The sequence below is a fragment of the Python bivittatus genome, unplaced genomic scaffold, assembly GCF_059951505.1.
Source record: "Python bivittatus isolate LINGU-HERP-01145 unplaced genomic scaffold, Pbiv_v1 ctg000610_np1212, whole genome shotgun sequence".
Lineage (NCBI taxonomy): Eukaryota > Metazoa > Chordata > Lepidosauria > Squamata > Pythonidae > Python > Python bivittatus.
The window spans coordinates 49,578,586-49,595,275 of NW_028277088.1; the positions used below are offsets into that span (position 1 = coordinate 49,578,586).

The 16,690-nt window shown below is 34.5% G+C and overlaps 1 protein-coding gene across 2 annotated transcripts in view; it reads left to right on the forward strand.

Annotated features, from left to right (window-relative positions):
• Nucleotides 1-16,690, forward strand: part of ANLN (anillin, actin binding protein) — a 41,797-nt gene that overhangs the window by 22,928 nt on the left and 2,179 nt on the right. The window contains exons 16-23 of one of the 2 annotated variants that reach the window (XM_025171557.2): nucleotides 1,522-1,570; nucleotides 1,658-1,714; nucleotides 7,202-7,240; nucleotides 7,420-7,441; nucleotides 8,243-8,355; nucleotides 10,648-10,701; nucleotides 14,502-14,588; nucleotides 15,326-15,433. In XM_025171557.2, coding sequence (XP_025027325.2) covers nucleotides 1,522-1,570; nucleotides 1,658-1,714; nucleotides 7,202-7,240; nucleotides 7,420-7,441; nucleotides 8,243-8,355; nucleotides 10,648-10,701; nucleotides 14,502-14,588; nucleotides 15,326-15,433 — 529 coding nt within the window. The remainder of the gene's footprint in view (nucleotides 1-1,521; nucleotides 1,571-1,657; nucleotides 1,715-7,201; nucleotides 7,241-7,419; nucleotides 7,442-8,242; nucleotides 8,356-10,647; nucleotides 10,702-14,501; nucleotides 14,589-15,325; nucleotides 15,434-16,690) is intronic. The other variant, XM_025171558.2, reaches the window with a different exon arrangement.

Here is a 16,690-nt window from a genome sequence, read left to right on the forward strand (position 1 = left end):
AACCCCATGCAAAACTAGCTGGGAAGACCAAGCACTGTTTGCCTCTTGGTCTTGCTAAGGTTGAGCCTGAGCCCCTTGTTCCCCATCCACACACCAACAGCCTTTAGGGACAAACCTTGACAACAACACTTGGCTGGCCAGAGGTTGAGATGTGCAACTGAATATCATGAGCATACTGATGATTCCAGACTCCTAACTGACAGATGATTTACCCCAATGGCCTTAAACAGGACAGGGGAAAGCATTGAGCCCTGAAGCACCCTACAAACCAGGGGTTTGGTGCTTGACCTCTTCTCCCTCCCCACCAACAGTCACTTGAGCCAGTCATAAAAGAGAAGAACCACTGTAACATTGTGCCCCCCCGCAACTCCCACAGCCAGTATAGAATGTTACCATGGTCTATAATACCAACTGCCACCAAGAGATCTAGAATCACCACAATAGTTGTACTACCCACATCTCAGCTCTGCCATAGGTCATCAACAAGTGCAACCGTTGCTGTCTTGGTACCATGTTCATACCTGAAACCCAGATTAAAATGTTCAGATAATCCATTTCACCCAGGATCCTCTGTAGTTACTACCCAACCACCTTCTTAAAATTGTCCAGGATGGTTGGATCCACAATTATCTCTTGAGGAGGGGGCCTACCACCACTTCCTTCAAGGCTAATGGAATTACTCCCTCTCTCAAAGAGGCTGATACCACTGCATGGGACCTAACTCCATGTGACTTCCTGTGCAGCCTTCACAAGCCAAGAGGGACAATGCTCTAACAAATGGATATATACTAGGATTCCTGACCTGGGCCATAAAATGGGCTGGTGCAGAGCAAAGGAGAGAAAAATGATAATGATTCTAGCCTTCTGACTGTAGAATAAGACATAACAAATATAGAATGCTTTTGTTCATGAGTCTGTCAGTCTAAGCAAAACTTGATTCTTGGAGTCCTTGAAAAAAATGATACTAGCCTTCCCTTTTCTATATACTTGAGAAGAAGGAAAGTAACTGCAGTCACTTGAATTTTAGCCTTGCAACTTTATATGTGCCCTGCTGCTCCTCTCAAATTGTTTGATTGGGTTGCTTGCACTATAAAATATCCTTGCCCTGTCTTCATTTTTTTCCCTTGTTTGGCTGATAGCCAAGTAGTGTGGTTTGCTTCCTTGCTTGTTTTTGGACAAACACTGCTAAATTTATTCTTTTAAAATTTGGAAAGGAAAGTAACTTTAGGGTGAAGTTTTCATCATATTCACTTTATCTTTGTTGGAAGATATGTATAGAATATATCTGGCAATTTGTACAATAGTGAAATGTGTTTAAGATCTTAACACTGAAGGTCTCTGAGCCCTTATACTTTACCTGTATACTCCTCATGCTGGTCCTGGAAATATTCAGTCATAAAATATTGGCTTGAGAACATCTAAAAACTCATTTTGACTTTGCCATCATGATCTGAAAGTCTCTTGTCAAGGCATAGCTTTAATGTCTGTTCTAATTATTAATTTTGTCTCCTATTTTTAAAGGCAAAATGTGTCCAGTGACTTTGAGATTAACATTGAAGTGTATAGCTTGGTATGTATCATCACTTTTCAATATGCTTCTTTTGAAAGAATGTTTAGGTAGTCAGTGGTCTGTAATGTTATATTTTTTCTTCTTTAGGTACAGAAAAAAGAGTCCACAAGTGTTGATAAGAAGAAAAAATCAACTAAGTCAAAGGTAAAGAGGATAGTTCCAATATCTTACTGTCATGGTCCAATGCTAAAAGAACTTAGTGCAAAGAAGAAAAATAGATTTTTGAGACCAGTAGACCATATAATATTGTTTGGACTAAAATTTTCTTTCCAAAGTTTCTTTATACTAAATTCTAGTTTATTAGTCAATAAATATTAGGTTGATAAAATAAAATGATACAGTAGCTTTATTGCAACCCCAGATCCAAATTAACAGAACAAGAGAATTTACCAAGGTAGACCATGCAACCTAATACACATAAAGATACCAAATGGTTGTTCTTTCAAAATACCTGACTAATAAGAAAGTAATAAGTTTGTAACTCCCATCTCTATAATAATCATAAAAAAGAAAACTTATATCGAAGATTCAACAACTTGTTCCTCACACAGGCACAATCACTTGAAACAGAGAATGCCCTTAAAGTGGCCATTCAGTAGATCCAATGGAAAAGAACTGAATCTAGCCATAAGACAAACTGCAGATGGGAATAATCAAATAAACGAAATACCTAGCATATTCTAACCTGGCAGTGAATGACGTCCCAGCAAAAGCAAGGTACATGTTGTACTTGCCAAAGACATTCAGTATCTATATCCTCAATGTGAAGATTCACAATTACATATTAATACATTTTTAGTACATTCCTGACTAGGTAAAATGTTCACAGAAGGGCCCATGATTAACAATTTTTCAGTAAAAACACATTGCCAAGAACGATCAAAACTTATCTTCCAGGGATAATGTATATAATGGTTAAAGGATCATAGAGTCAGTAGAAGCCAGATCAATGTATGAATCTAAATTAAAGCAACCCAAATAAGTGGCTGCTTAGCTTTCATTTGAACACATCCAATGCAAAAGACTCAACTTCCTTTCTGAGTAATTGGGTAATTCTACTGCCAAATTGCTCTATTTTTCAAAACTTCTTTTTGATACTTATTCAGAATCTGTCTCGTGTTTCAAATCTTTTATTCTGGGTCCTTCATTATAGAAATAGAGAGCAAGTATAGACAAATAAACTAAACTTGGCTTAGACTCTACCAAAAAAAAAACCCCCTTACCTAATATATGCAGAAGAACGATGGGGGTTTCTGAGGCCACCAATATATATGGTCCAAATTAAATTATATCAAGTATTTTACCTAAATATATTGTCATTCTTTAGTTATAGTCAGATTTTGTTCTTTTTGTAACCTCTTGTAAATTTTAAAACCAAAATTAACAATGAACTGATTTAGGATAACAATCCTGTTTTCAGCCCAAACTTTCCAAAATAAAATTGTACCTCCCATTTTAAAATAAGTTAGTTTCTTATGAGAACAAGAATCAACCTGTAATTTACTTACCAATAATATTCAAATGTGTCTACTATCTTTCAGCATTGGAAATACATTTGAATTTGCTCTTGGAACTATGTACTTGCCAAGATTTCAAAAATGCTAAATAATACTCAAATCATGCTCATCGTGGCACATATCCAATATAATTTTCATTCCATTCATTTCATATGCCCAATGATACAATTGGAAATCAAGAAAATTAAAATCGCTATATTCATAAGTGAATCACAACTTGAAATAGAGAGTTTGACCATTTCATTGAAATGTAATCTTTTCACCCTTAAACGGCACACAGTTTTGGGGTATAATGAAAGTATATTGCAAAGCAGCAATCATTTATAAAATAAAATGTAAGGACTGTGAACACTATTACATAGACAGAAGAAGAATAGCAAAATGAATCCATGAACACCAACTAGCTGTCAGAAAACACAACACAAGTTAATTAATTTCCCTCCAGATACCATGGCATAACTTCAACTAGGAAACTGTGGAAATCATACAATATACCAGATTAAACAAGAGAAGTTTTAGAAGCATGTCATTCATACCAAGCAACAATCAACAGAGATGCAGACTTCAACTCTATCTATGGACCTATAAGAAATGTGACCAAAGACCAAACATTAACACATCAACTCAACGTTGCCCCCATCATATGGTAGTCAACCACGCTAGATAAGGAGAGCCATCTTCTCACCAACCTAACAACTGGTTGCCAATTATAGTCCAACAGTTACAGGAAAAGATCAACACCTTCCAACAAGCCTTTCTATCACACAACTATGAATACCACCAATCACACAACACCCAATGTGCAGATGAGATAGAACTAGTATCTTATCAGCCAGATAAATACCTAAAAAAAAACCAGCCATCAATCTCTGCAAAACAACATCTCCCACAGGAGCATCCCTTCCAAGTTTGCACCAAGCAGGCAAGGCAGAAGATATATATCTCCAGCCAAAAACTTTATTTCTCCCAAATTTTTGCCCTAATCTTGTTATCTAGTATGGTTATGAAATATATGCAACAACTCTAAAAACAAGCTCGGAGAACTCTAATAGTACAACATGCCAACTATGAGCTGCTACACATCTCGATACCATTGGAACAATTCTCACAACTTGATATTATACTTCCATTGATGCAACCTAAAATTACATTAATATGATCTGTAGTTTGCTGGATCTTTCTTCCTCTTTTTGCACTTATGGACAAAAAGCTTTGCTTTGTTCTGGCACTACATCAGTTCTTCTGAAGTTTCTCCAAAGTAATAAAGAACAGCAATTTAGGATGCAGTTCATATGGTCCTAGGAATTGAAGCTCATTCAAAAAATAAAATATTAAATTATCTGGGAATAGTTTTATTTTAATCTGTCAATTTCAAGCTTCAGTTCTGTTCTTTCATTCTCTTAGTGGTTTCCTGGTGGAGCACTAGCATTTTTGTTGGAGAAAACAACCAAAATACACAGCTTCACTTTTTCTTTATCTGTTATCATTTTGCCATCTTCACTGACCAGCTGTTATACTGACTTTTTCCTTTTGCAAAGGAAAAATCTGTCCTTTTTTGTTCTTATTCTTTGCTAACAGCTCATTCTAAACAGTTATTTTCCAGTTCTAGAGTTACCTGTTTGTATCTTTTTGACCTAATCCTCTATTGCTTTTTTTTTTTTTCAAATTTTCACTAAAGTTTTTGTGTTATCACATTGGCTTCTTCCATTGTTCTCCATTCCCACTCCTCCCCAGAATTGTTTGCAATCGTGCTTTTAATATTTTCTTTAGGAGTTGAGTTCCTCTTCCTATTAGCTTCTACTGCTTTGAGATCCTAATGATCACTGCTTTGAGTTTATTACATTTCTTTAAAAATTCAAGATATGTGATTATGCTCAGTGTTAATTTTCTTTAACATCAAGAACTGCAGTATAATATGCTTTGGTGTCCTTGGTGCTCTCTGAGCTTGGTTGGCTTGCAGATGTTTCATTACCCGATTAAGTAATATCAGTGCTGGAGAGTGTGGGGTTTGCTCCCTATTTATATACAATAGCTTGCCCTGCCAGTGTTTGTGGAGGTGTGATTTTCTCCTTGATAGTTCCTTGATTAGGGTATTGTTTTCTGTTTGTCTGGTGTTAATCCCTGCTTAACTGGACGTTGGCTACTGGAAAGGATGTGTTCTGATCTTTTTGATTCTTTCTTAGCTTTTTTATTGTCTCTTGAATTCATTCTAAGTTTCCTGCAGTGCAGACATCAAATGTGCATTGGCACATGAGGCATATATAATATTGCTAGCCTCTACTGCTATTCCTTTAAGATCTAGAGCCTGGGAGAAACAAAGAACACAATCAAGTGAATAATCTCAGGCTATTGTATTTTCCTATACCAATAAGTGAAGCAGAAGAAGTGAGGGATAGGATAGCAAGAATCAGGAATGAGTGGGTTAAGTACAAGAGGCAAATGATAACTTTTAGTCTAGAAATGGACTGGAAAACTGGCAAAAGCAGAAAGAATACTAGCTGAGGCCAGAATATAATCAATTATGCTGGAACCGAGACCTCTGATAACAATTTATTCTTCAGATAAATTAAAAGGAGATTCCAATTAAGAATAGTAAGATTAAAGCAATTTACCATCTGAATTAGGCAGGCACTAGAAAAATTAAATTTAAGGCACTTATAAAATAAAACTGATACTAAAGTGCTTCAGATGAATAATTAACATTTAGTTATTCAAGATAATGCCTGTTCTAACATACAGTAATATTTATCTTTTAGTGTAACTGATATTAGCTGTATAGTTTTTTGCATTTGCATGAAATGCAAGATATTTTGGGACTTCATAGAAATTGTATCAATCACTTATACTTGGACTGATGAATTGTTTGCATAAAATGTGGTAGAATACTCCTGATGAAAAAGATACTTGAAGGGAAGTGAATAAAAATATACCATATTTAAAGATGACTGTCCTTGTAAAAACTTAACTAGTACAGGGTGCTTAGTGCAGTTGTATAGCTGACTTATTCCTTTCTGGAATTATTGAGGATAAATGATTTTACCTGAATACAGTGTGATGGTAAGTTAATTTCCTTTTTTTTAAATTGACATAAAACTTGGGAGAGCATTGTATTAAAAAAGATACAACATTCTTCTTTTGCATAATCATGTGGTCCTACTCTAAGTAATTTTAATTCTAACCCATTACTATTAAAACATGTGTTCAAGGCTATAAATATGTATGTATGTATATGTGTGTGAACATATTTACAGACAATATGTTAATCCTGAATTGCAGTTTACATAAATAAAAGTTCCAAACAAATATCTGTCAAAGATAAAAGTATAGAGAAGATAATTTCAGTAGAAAGAAACTACATACTCTGTTCCATGTTGTGACACAAACTAAGCCAGGACAATAGATATACATACACTATATAATTTATCACAGTCATATGTGAAATATTAAAATGAATTAAAATTCAGTATATGAAGAACATACAGAGAGAAAGATAATACACACAGCATATAAAACAAAGAAAGTTGAATATAACTGACAGGTTTCAAATGCAAATCCTTAAATGTAAGATTGTTTCCAGATGGGTTTCAGCGTTGGCTGGATCAAAATCCACAAATGCTCCGTGTATTATCAGTACTGCAATGGTATTATTTCACTATTTTGATATTTGTAAAAAGCTGGTGTTTACAAACCTGAAAGCAGAAGAAATATAATAATTTATTATTTGTTTATTTAATTTCTATAGCCACCCATCTCAGTCCAAGTGACTCTGGGTGATGAACAATCATTAAAAACCATTAAAACAATTACAAAATTATACATATAGCATGGGAATTATCATTATTATGATTATTACTTCTACAGTTAAAAGATCCTGTGACTTTTGAAAAATTGGATTTCATTTCACTTTGTATATACATTTAATACTTGTATAGTTTAGGTACAGTAAGATAAATCTATTGTCCTGGTTTTGACTTTTGTTTTTTGTTTTTTGCACTGGATAAGCTTTTAATTCCTTTTGCTTTTTTTCTTTTGTAATGCTACAGACCTAACTCTGAACTAAAATAAATTATAGTAATTGTAGTGTACTTGGTATATTGTGTTTTCTTTATCATAGGCTATTACTCCAAAGAGATTACTGACATCTATTACTACTGTAAGTACTAATATTGATTAATTTCTCCCCACTCCCAAGAAAACATTGCCATCTGAGAAGTCTACCATTGACTTTGATCAAGACTATTATTTCCAGCATAGTAGTCAAATGTATTGTATAAAATGTTTCCTGAATAACCTGTTTCCATTATTCTTTTTTTTATATATATATATATATAGAAAACTAATCTTCTTGCACCAGGTAAGCAAAACCTTAGGTTTTGGTATTCATTTTATTACTAATCCTGACTGTAATGAAGCCTGAATGAATTATAATCTTATAAACATTAGTTATGTATTATCGAGATGCCTCTTTCAGGTTGTTTGTCATTCTTCCTGTTTCACAAGTGGGGAGTGGCTGAGTATGAGGTGACAACTTTGCAAATGTGTTAGGGAAAGTTACAGGATTTAGAATTCAAAATCTTGGTTAGGAGTTTTGGTACTATGTAATTAATGAATCATATTTCATGCAGAAGCAAACAATTAGGAAGAAAGTCTGTTTATATATTTTATTAACAATAGCTATTTTCAAACAAGAAGTTTATGATTTGGGTCCATGGCCATTTTAAACACACACACACAGACACACTGTATAGCGTGTATAGTGACTAGTTCCTCAGTTTTCAATTCTTGATATATTTCATGTGCAATACATATGCTGTTATCAATTAAATAACTTTGTATCTATTTGTTACTTGAGATGGTTATCAATATTTCTGAATAAAATGCATCCTTTGTGTTTAGATTGCTCATGTATGTATTATATTTATCCCAAAACATATTCATGTGTAAAATGCCATCTTGGTGGCATTTCTTACTGTATGAGAATGAAGAAGGGGATATATATTCTCATTACTGTATGAGAATAAAGAAGGGGATATAACATTTATAAACTAAATGTTATCTAATTTAATCAATTAAATATTTAATTTATAAAGAAAATCTAACCAGTAACATTAACTGAATAAAGATTACATCTCTAGTCATCTTTTTATTTTCATAGCTATGTCCAGTCCAGGTGGACCTAATTCTGTGCGCACCAGTAACTTTGTTCTTGTTGGTTCACATACAATTTCACTGTCTTCAGTTGGGAGTACCAGATTTCTTCTGGACAAGGTAATTAATTAATTTAGGTTTTTGTTTTTCCCAAACTACCACTTTAAATTATAGTAGTTTAATAAAGAGGTCAGTAGAAGGTATATATGGACCTATTATTGATGATAAATTTTGATGATTTGCAGTAGATTGTCAGGAATTTCTTACTTGCATTTATTTTAATGATAACAAACAGAATGACTGCCCTGCCTTAATTTTTATACTGCTGAAATGAAGGAAGCCTGATACAGTCAGGAATACATTTTGATATGAAAGTACTGGCTGTTCTGTTTAGAGATAGTTAGGCAGGCAGGCAGGCAAACAGACAGACAGACAGACAGACAGATAAAATAATACAGTGAAATATAACAAAAGCTATTAGTGATATATAATAAAGATATATGCTTAATAGTGATTAAAATGAATTAAAACTTTAAATGGAGAAAGAAGAAATACTAATAGTATTAATATAGAATTAATATTTAACTAGTTTAGTCCTTTAACAAATTATTAAATCATACTTGTCCACTTTCTCATTTTTACAATGTAAGAACATTTCAAAAACTGACAAAGAATGTACCTCTTGAATCCACTCTGACATCAGGAGTGTTGTTTCCTTTCCCCAAAACCCAATTTATAACTGGAGAACACATGATCTGCTTGAGCCAAGTTTATTTGAACAGCACTTGGGGCAAACCACAAGGTCCTGCCTACTTAAGGAAGATACAAACAACCTTTATATAGTTGTATAATTAATGCTGACCAGTAATGATGTCAAATGCCAATCATCTTATTTTTGATAACGTGGGTTAGATTTTCAGCTTATAGTGAGAATACATAGTTAATAAAATGGAGGTTGGCACGAGTCAGCTTTTGTGGTTAGTTACTTCCTAGTTCCTGTTTAAAAATACAGGTGCTGATTTAAGCTAACTTGCGAGCCAGCACCTGCAAATGCCTAAGCAAATTATTAAGGAGGTCATTTGAGTTCAGGGCCTTGGTAATTGGAAGTTTTGGTTTAGATATTTGTTTTACTCCTTCACATGTGATGACTTGAAAACCAAAGAAAACCATAACAGGTACAACCAGATCGTATGAGTTAGAGTCCTTAATTTTCTCATAGCACCAACACAAAAAATCTGATATCCACCCTTTTAAAAACATTTTTTGGGAAGCCCAATAAACATGGAACAAGATTTTCTGATGAATTAATTTTATCCCTTAGTCATTAACATACAGTATCTTAACACTTGGAACCCATTGATTTTCCAAGACTGGATATTGTGATTCCTTATTCCACAGATCAAATTTGTTCCTCTGCCACCGCCTCCTCCTCCTCCTCCCCCTTCCAGAATATTAGAAAGATCAAAACATAAAGTTTTGTCTCCATAAAAGTAATATTCTTTTAGTAGAAGATAAAACTTTTATTTATTCCCCTTTTTATAGTATTCTGGATCAGTTTTTGATCAGAAGATACTTCCCCAAACGAAAGCATATTTACTTTTTTTATCATGCATTCCTTAACACTATTTGATGCATAGAGCTAGATATGACAAATTAGTTATGTTGTGTTGCCAATTTTAAATCCCTATGAACATAACAGTAATTTAACAACGCTGATCCTTTTCTCCCTTTCCTAAGAGTACAAGTATTCCCTTCAAGGTTAATGCAGGAATTGTTATATTTTAATATTGTCTTTAGGTCTTATACATTTAAGGGGGAGTTGGTAGTGGTGGTATTGAAAAGATTATTTATTTATTACATTTTCTGAAATGAGTTTATGGGGTATATTAAGTCACTCATCATTTTAGCTTCATAATAACCTAGTGAAGTAAGCTGAAATGGAAGAAAATGACTGGCTCAAAATCTCCCAGTGAACTCCATGACTCAGTGAGGACTTTTCCCCAGCCCAGTGTTCTAACTATTACAGCACACTGGCTCTCTGTGTAAAAATACCAGCCATAATTCATAAATTTATTTATTTTCTGAATTATACAATAATCATACAGTTTTTGTTAGGATAGAAACTTGTATTTGGAAGCAAACTTTCATACGAGTGCAAGTCCCAAAGGGACTTCATTTGTGAGCATGAGTGTGTATTCTCTGTCTTGGCTATTAGATACATGGAAGCATTTCTGTAACTTTGTTCCTCTTAGGAAGTTGGGTGGGTTGGATATGTGGCTTTAATGTACAGTTTAAAAAGCAAAAGACTGTCAAAATGCTCATAAGCAGACCTAGACTGCCATGTTCATCTTTTTTCTCTTTTGCTTTTAGTTGCATTCAGCATTCCCCATTTCTTTCTTTCTTTTTTTCTAGATAAGTTATGGAATTAAGGAAAGAGAGCTACTGGGTTATTTGTTCCAGGATAAGGTTGTTATTTTCTTTAAAAAAAAACAAAAACTCAACATGCATGCTGTCTGTGTCTTGTCACTAAACTTTCTTTGCAGCAAGATTGACAAGCTGCTTTAAGGACCACTTTATAATGTTCATATTGTAGATTTGGTCAAAAAGAAAGAATGTCCCTGTAATGAGCACTTCATACTTCTTAAGTATTGGGTGCCAAGCAAATCTGTATTAAGTCCATGGTTTCCATGGCTGTATAACTGATAGTTTCAGAAATAACAATAGCTAGTCATCAGTTATTTGCTTTGCATGTTGGGAAGCAAATGCTTTTTGCCTTGGAGTCTTTCCTTGATGCCTTTACTCAGCAGCTGAAAATAACAGATAGTAACATTTATAAAATTAACTTTAATTTAATAAGCTTGGTAACTGGCCTTCTGAAACTTGAACAATGAGTGTTGGTGGCCTTGTAATAAAATTGCCAGAAGATTAGATAATGTTTGGAGGTGGGTTGTCTGAACCAGATTGTGTTAGCCAGGTTTTTTAAAAAGATGTCACCAAGGTTGCTAGCCAGATTTCTGATATGCTTGTAAAAATAGAAATGATCTATGTATCAAGCATAAAACCTATCAAAATTAGTCTTTTTTTCTAGAACTAGATTTGCCCTTTTGGTACAGGAAAGCTGCAGTATCTTACTGCATGAACAGTGGAGCTACCTGTATCTATGTACATATATAGTACATATCAATCTTGTAAGAAGTAAAAGATCATCTATGTGAAATAAAGCTTTGGTGTCCTAGTTTCAGTATGATACTTCTATGTCCATCTGAAGTTCTGCATGAGTCCTATCTTATCAAGAATTACTGAACTGTCTACTTTAATTATAGGACAAATACAGTTTAAATTTAAAAAACTGAAATCAAGGCATAAAATTGCTATATAATCTATAGACTTGATCACTTTAAAGCATTATAGGATCTTGACTCGAGCATCAGACAATTCAGGTTTTGTTTTTTGAATGCTGTGTAGCAAAACCTAGACCTGTTTTTATGTACTGATTTTGATAAAGATGATTAGGAAAATATATTAACCATATATTATTGTACTACTGAAGCCATTTCTTTGTTAGTGATACAGCAGTTTAAAACCAAAAAGGTTGCGCTCCTTTTGAATAGACATGCAAGTCATAAATAGCTGAATACTTGCAAGTAGATAAATTTGTCACAGTTTCTGAGGAAATGTACGTGTAGACTGTACAAGGAGTGTTGTTGACCTGCAAAATGAAAGAAGGTGATTCTTCAATGTTTCACTCAAAATGAAAGACGAGGGAGCTAATGTGAATAATTTTTGATGCATAAATACTGATTATTTTGTTAATTTTGTGTTACAATAAAGATTTCAATTTATATTCCTGGGTGGACTTCCTCTGCTCATTTTTCTGTTGAAACAGATTCCACCGATATATACCCTTGGGGGTGGCATAGCAGACTACTTTTTTTTCCCTTGTGCATTGAGTTTCAAAGCTGGGGTGTTATCTAGTTGGTTTGGTCTGGTCCATGAGAACTGGTTATTAGGTTTTTCTGGATGGAGGCATCTCTCTGCTCAACAACATATAGCAAGCGATATAAATGGTAAGGAGCAGTGGTACAGTTCTGCTGAATGTGTCTGGTGGTGTCATCTCTGAAGCTCTGGAGGCTACACATGAGAGGAGGCTCTGTCCTCTATCTTCTAGAGAGCTGAGTGAGAGGACGGGCAACCAACCCCATCGCAGGAAGCTGACTCTGAGCACTTTGGTTCCGCTGCTTAGTTCTTTGAAATTGGTTGTTGCCTAATTATGCCCCTGCTTCAGTGTTTGCATAGTTCTCATAAATGTAGTACTCAGATTATTTTATGTGGCTAGTTTGGCTCTCTGGATTATTGTCAGGTATCTCTTGACAAAGATTACTACTGGAAGCAGGAGCACACAGGCATCCAAGGGTACAAATCACCAATAAGTAGGTTAATTGTAAAAAAAGAAGAAGAAGAAGAAACTGATATGAAAGATTTCCAGCGACTACTGTATATCAAGTGCAAGTCCTAATTATAGTAAAATCAAGCTTCACATTATTTCATCTTTTTCTCCATTCCACATGATGCAATAGGCTTGAGGCTTTTCTTTTTTGGTGGAAGGAGTGGTTTCTACCTTTCCTTATTATGATAACAGATGAGTCTGATTTCAGGCTGTTTGCTTCTGACATTGCCAAAACTAGTTATCATTAGTTTTGTTCACCACCCAGGGTGGTTCTTACAATATGGGCTGCTATATGAATCTTTTTTTAAAAAAAATATAATAGGTATCACACCTATACTGTACTGACAGACGCTAAAGAAATTTGCAGTGAGAGAGAACCACAGCAGAACAAAAACAAAGTCAAAGAAGGGCATTGCTAAGATAAGGAGTTGGAAAGGAGAACAGGCTAGGGGAGTTAAGTATCTTTGTGTTTCTCAAATATATTTAGGGATGCCATCTTTCAATCTGGAACCACAATGTAAAATAAAATTAATTACAAGTGCCAAACTGAGATTGCTGGCTCAGTTTAAGACACAAAATTTGATACTATTATACTGCAAGGGTAAAAAAAAAAAACTATTAATGTTTACTGAAGAGTAGTGATCATCAAGGTGGAATTCAGATTTGCCTTGTTGGGACATTGTTCATTTTATTAAATAGATGAACAAGAGTAACGTTTTGCTACAATTTATTGCAAAATATGTTCAGATTGGCTATTTAAAATTTGCCACATTGATATAAGTTAAGTTTGGATAATATGATTTGGTCCTTCAAGCATGCTGTCTTGCATTCTTGGGGAGAGTGGACTTTTTAATTTGTTCAGTAACATATAGGTTTAAGTGTTTGTCTTTTGCTGGAAGCAGGGATGCCGCCTGCTAGTTGATGTTGCCTGTAATTGAAAGTTCAAAAGATATACTTAATCACAATTAATACGTAGAAGAAAAATGCTACCCCAGTATATCCATATGCTTGTTTTTCAAGGCACACTTCCCAATTCTCTAAGCTGTCTGACTATAGAACTTCCACACTATCTTTAATTCTTGGAGGGAGATGATCCAGAACATCTAGCTAAATACTTTTTGGGTGGATAATGGAAATAACATGTTGCTTCATTGCCTATGAGGATATGTAATCCCTTTCAACTTCTATCCCGGTAGTTCATGGAAGGGAACTCTTAATCATAATTAGAATGCATTTATGGCAAACATTTGAAATAATCCCAAATCCTGAATTCATATAACAAGATGCAGCAATATGCACAACGTTCCTACTAGACTGCTGCAGATGTCTGCTGAGGCTAAAAAGTATTTTTTAAATCAGTCTGTTAGGTTTTAAGTGTTACTAAATTTGGTAGAAAACTAAGTTTCTTCCCAGTAAGCCAAAAATATTTTAAAAGCCATATCAAGGTTTGTAATGCAAATGCCCATCTCTGCAATAATATGTATACTGTATATATATCCTTTTCTTTCTCCATAAGTATGGTGATAACTTTAACAGTAGGGACCTTTGCTTCTGGTTCATGGGTTTTCTTGAATATCTGGCTCTCAAATGTGCAGATTGCTGCTTCTTTTCAGGTAATGGAAACATTCAAAATAGTTTCTGGAATCTCAGGATTAAGATTGTTTGTGGAATCTCAAACTATGAAGAAGCTTGTAGTCTTGAGGATGCCATTGATGCATACTAGGAATCATTGATCAATGGAAAAGGAATCAACTTTTTTTCTTTTTTAAAGCAAATTTGGGATAAGATTATTCTAAGCTTTCATCTACCCATTTTTCAGGTTCCTTTCTTATCTCCTCTGGAAGGCCATATACATCTAAAGATTAAATGTCAAGTAAATTCTTGTGTAGAAGAGAGAGGTTTTTTGGTAAGTTATCACACCTATTTTAATATAGAATGAGATCTTGGTCTTAGTTTTTCCTGATAGGTAGGGTTTCTAAAACTGTTTTCTTTGTGACTGTGGTAAACTTTCCAACAACATTATGTGGTTCTCTAAGTTCTGGTTAGAAAAGCACATACCAGTATTACAGCAGCTATTAAATAACAAATAATTGTAGTTGCCTAAATATTCCCGACTCCACTAGATGGCAATATGTGCAATAAAAATTGCTCATACTCCCAAGATCAAAGTAGTTATTTAAAAGTATTGTGCTTCATTGATTGCATCTTTAAGAAGGCTTTGTTGAAACAATCTATGAATTCTACAAATCTTTTGCACAGTGATTATGTTTATTTTATTTAATCTATTTTTTATGGTTGTATACTGCCATTTTAACCAGGTGGCCTTTGTGGTAGTATAAGTTGGCTTTGATACATAAAAGAAAAGCCAGATAGAAATACATATATTCTCAACTACTCAGTGCTGATTACACAGTGGCCAGTATGAGATGATTAAAGAATGACCAAATGTAGTTAATGAAGTTAGTATTAATGCAGTTAGGTCCAAAGAAGAGATTTGCTGAAACCTGGAGTATGGCAGTCAAACCAAGCAGCAATAGGAACTGTAACAGGCTGAGCTGGTATGTGTGCAGAGCCTGACCATGTTTACAAACAAATGAGGTGGAATGACTATGCTCAGAAATATTTTTTCCCCTCTCTCTCTAGACTATGTTTGAAGATGTTAGTGGGTTTGGAGCTTGGCATCGACGCTGGTGTGCTCTTTCTGGAAATTGTATCTCTTTTTGGACTTACCCAGATGATGAAAAGAAAAAGGTAACTGCAGGCTAAAATTAATATAAAAATAAAGCACTTAATGTAAAGACTTTATTTTATTATTTTTTGAAATTGTACAACATTTTTATCAGGGTCTTATATAGCTATATTAATTTGAGGTAATTTCCTATATTACATAGCCAAATCCTCCACTGCTTTATAATATTTGTTAGGACTACTCATGTAGGTAGGAAGAATAGTATAATTTCTTGTGCATATTCGATTGTTTGTAATGAATGAAATCTCCAACTGGAGAAGACTGCAATTACTATATTTTTCTGACTATAAGACAATACTTTTTTCTAAAATCCTTACGCTAAAAATTGAAGGGCGTCTTATTCAAGGCAGTAAGCCGAGGAGAGAACCGCGCGTTTGCAAAACTGCCCATACTTTGTCTCTGCAAACAGGCTTCCTCCTATTTCTAACCTCCAATCACGAGTGAAATAGCTTGACTCTGCAAACAGACTTCCTCCAATCACGAGCCTTATGTAACTGATGTCAGCTGATGCTGAACAAACCAATTAGAGGAAGTCTGTTTTCAGAGATAAGCTATCGGCAGTTTCACTCGTGATTGAATGTAATCAGTTTTGCAAAAGAGCATGGAAATAGAGCTGCAGAGAGACGGTTTGGACCTCCTCCCACCGACTGTATCAGATAAATATTATCTAATTACTAAATAAAAATGTATTCTGCACTATCTTTAAAATATTGATTTCTTAATTTTGGGTTGGAAAAGTGGGGGTCGTCTTATACATGGGGGCATCTTATTGACGGAAAAATACGGTAACTATGAATTTAATTTCCTTACTTCTCAGTATGGTTTCCTCAGAAAGAACACATATGTAGTTTGAGGGTGCTTCTGAAGTCATCATTATCTTTGAAGGCTCAAATAACCTCTGTAGCTAGGAATACCTATTGTCAACTTGAGTTGATATATCAGATGGCCTTTTCTAGACAGAGACAGTCTAGCTGCAGTTCATTTTCTGGTAACTTTATGTTTAAAAGACTATACTGTAATACATCTTTGTGAGGCTACTTTGCATTTGGTCTGGAAGCTGCAGCTGGTACAGAACTCATTGGCCAGATGGTTGAGTAGGGCACTAGCCATGTACAAGTTATACCTTTATTGAAGCAACTGCACCACCTGCAAATTAACTACTAAAGCAAGTTCAATGTTTTGGCTATGATGTACAAGGCTCTAAACAACTTGGGACCAGGATACTTGTCATATAGCCTCCAGTGAGATCATCAAGGGAG